The sequence below is a fragment of the Elephantulus edwardii genome, unplaced genomic scaffold, assembly GCF_000299155.1.
Source record: "Elephantulus edwardii isolate Elephantulus edwardi_28Jun2011 unplaced genomic scaffold, EleEdw1.0 scaffold00321, whole genome shotgun sequence".
NCBI lineage: Eukaryota > Metazoa > Chordata > Mammalia > Macroscelidea > Macroscelididae > Elephantulus > Elephantulus edwardii.
Genome location: NW_006400071.1, coordinates 150,645 through 152,091, shown reverse-complemented (window position 1 = coordinate 152,091; position 1,447 = coordinate 150,645). Strand labels below are relative to the sequence as shown.

General features: G+C 47.8%; 1 protein-coding gene across 1 annotated transcript; it reads right to left on the bottom strand.

Annotated features, from left to right (window-relative positions):
* Positions 1–218: 218 nt before the first annotated feature.
* LOC102860212 (KH homology domain-containing protein 1-like) lies at positions 219–1,184 on the bottom strand. Its single transcript, XM_006901349.1, has 2 exons — positions 937–1,184; positions 219–234 (listed from the first exon to the last, which is right to left on the bottom strand). The coding sequence occupies exons 1-2, from the start codon at positions 1,182–1,184 to the stop codon at positions 219–221; spliced, it is 264 nt and encodes an 87-aa protein (XP_006901411.1).
* Positions 1,185–1,447: the final 263 nt, after the last annotated feature.

The following is a 1,447-nucleotide window of genomic DNA, read 5'->3' as shown; positions in this document are numbered from 1 at the left end:
AATCCACCTGCAGCGCCTTACAGGAGAAAGACGGACGATCTCTCTTGTAATGTATAGCCTCTGAAATCCATTGGAGGATCAGCTGTGAGTTGGCTTCCACTCTACAGCAATGAGAGTTTCTCTTCTCTGGGGTTTTTGCTGCCCCTTTCACAGTCCCCTCTGTGCTTCCTGGAATCTTTAAGGAATGTCCTGAAGGTCTGTAGGATTGGATTTGACAGCTACAGCACAGGGGACCTGGAGTAGGGGACAGTGAGGGGCGTGGGTCATAGCGGGTGGGGAAGAAAGAGAAAGAGAGAGGAGAGACGCCAGGACGTAGACAGAGAAGAGCAAGACACACTGACAAGGAAGGGACAAATCCAAGTCCTTCCTGTGTTTTTAACTATATCACTGTTGTTAGATGCCGTACGGTTGACCATGACTCACAGCAATCCTATCAATGACAGGTCTGTCCCTTGCCTTATCCTGGGCTACCCCCTCAGTCATGCTCAAGCTCATCGTGTTGAGAGTCTTCCTCTCTTCCTCTAACCCTTCACCTTTCCCAGCATGACATCTTCTTCCAAGGACTGGCCCCTCCTGGCAACATGCCCAAAGTAGGGGAGTTTCACCACCTTTGCCTCCAAGAAGCACCCTGGTTGCATTCACTTTCTAAAAGATGGATCTATTTGTACTTTTGACAGCTCACAGGATAGTCAATACTGTATGCCTGCACCACAAACTAAAGCCACTGATTCTTTGGGCTTTGTCATTCAGTGTCCAGATCTTAGATGCATCCGAAGCAATTGAAATACCATGGCTTAGATTGGTGCCTCCAAATTTTTTAAAAATTATAATACATTCTCTTACATTTCACACTTTTTGTATACATCATCCTCAGTAGTGTTATAACATAGACAACCAGAAAGACCATAAACTCCCTGCCATTGTGTGACTTCTGACCCCTTGTGACCAAGTAGGACACTAAAGAACTGTGTGATCACACGAGTCTGACCTGAGGCTGAGAACCACTCTCTTAGATGAATAAGGGTGCAGCTGTGCTCTTCGATTCGGCAAGCGAGCCTGTCTGAAAGGCCTGTCCCAAAGATACGCTCCTCCATTTCCTCTTCCATGCCAAACTCCAATGACTCCCGAAAGTTTCCAGGCACGCCCCACCATGGCTTCTCCTGAGAGAACACCTGCCTGGACATCCTCTCCCATGTGGTCCCCTGGTGTGATCTGATAGGCTGCTTCTTATGTCCATCTGACTTTTGACGTGACTTTGATCCTCCCGAGAATAGCGCTGAGTTCCACAGGGTTTACAGTGGCCGGTGTTTTAGAGTACCTCTCCAGGCTCCTTTGGGGTAGCAGCGAACCTTATTAACCATTTGCATCACCCAGGGTTGTGATCTATGCTGTGTGTGCATTTTTTAATCCTAATAGTACAAATAGGGAGCTCTGGTGGCCGAGTGGT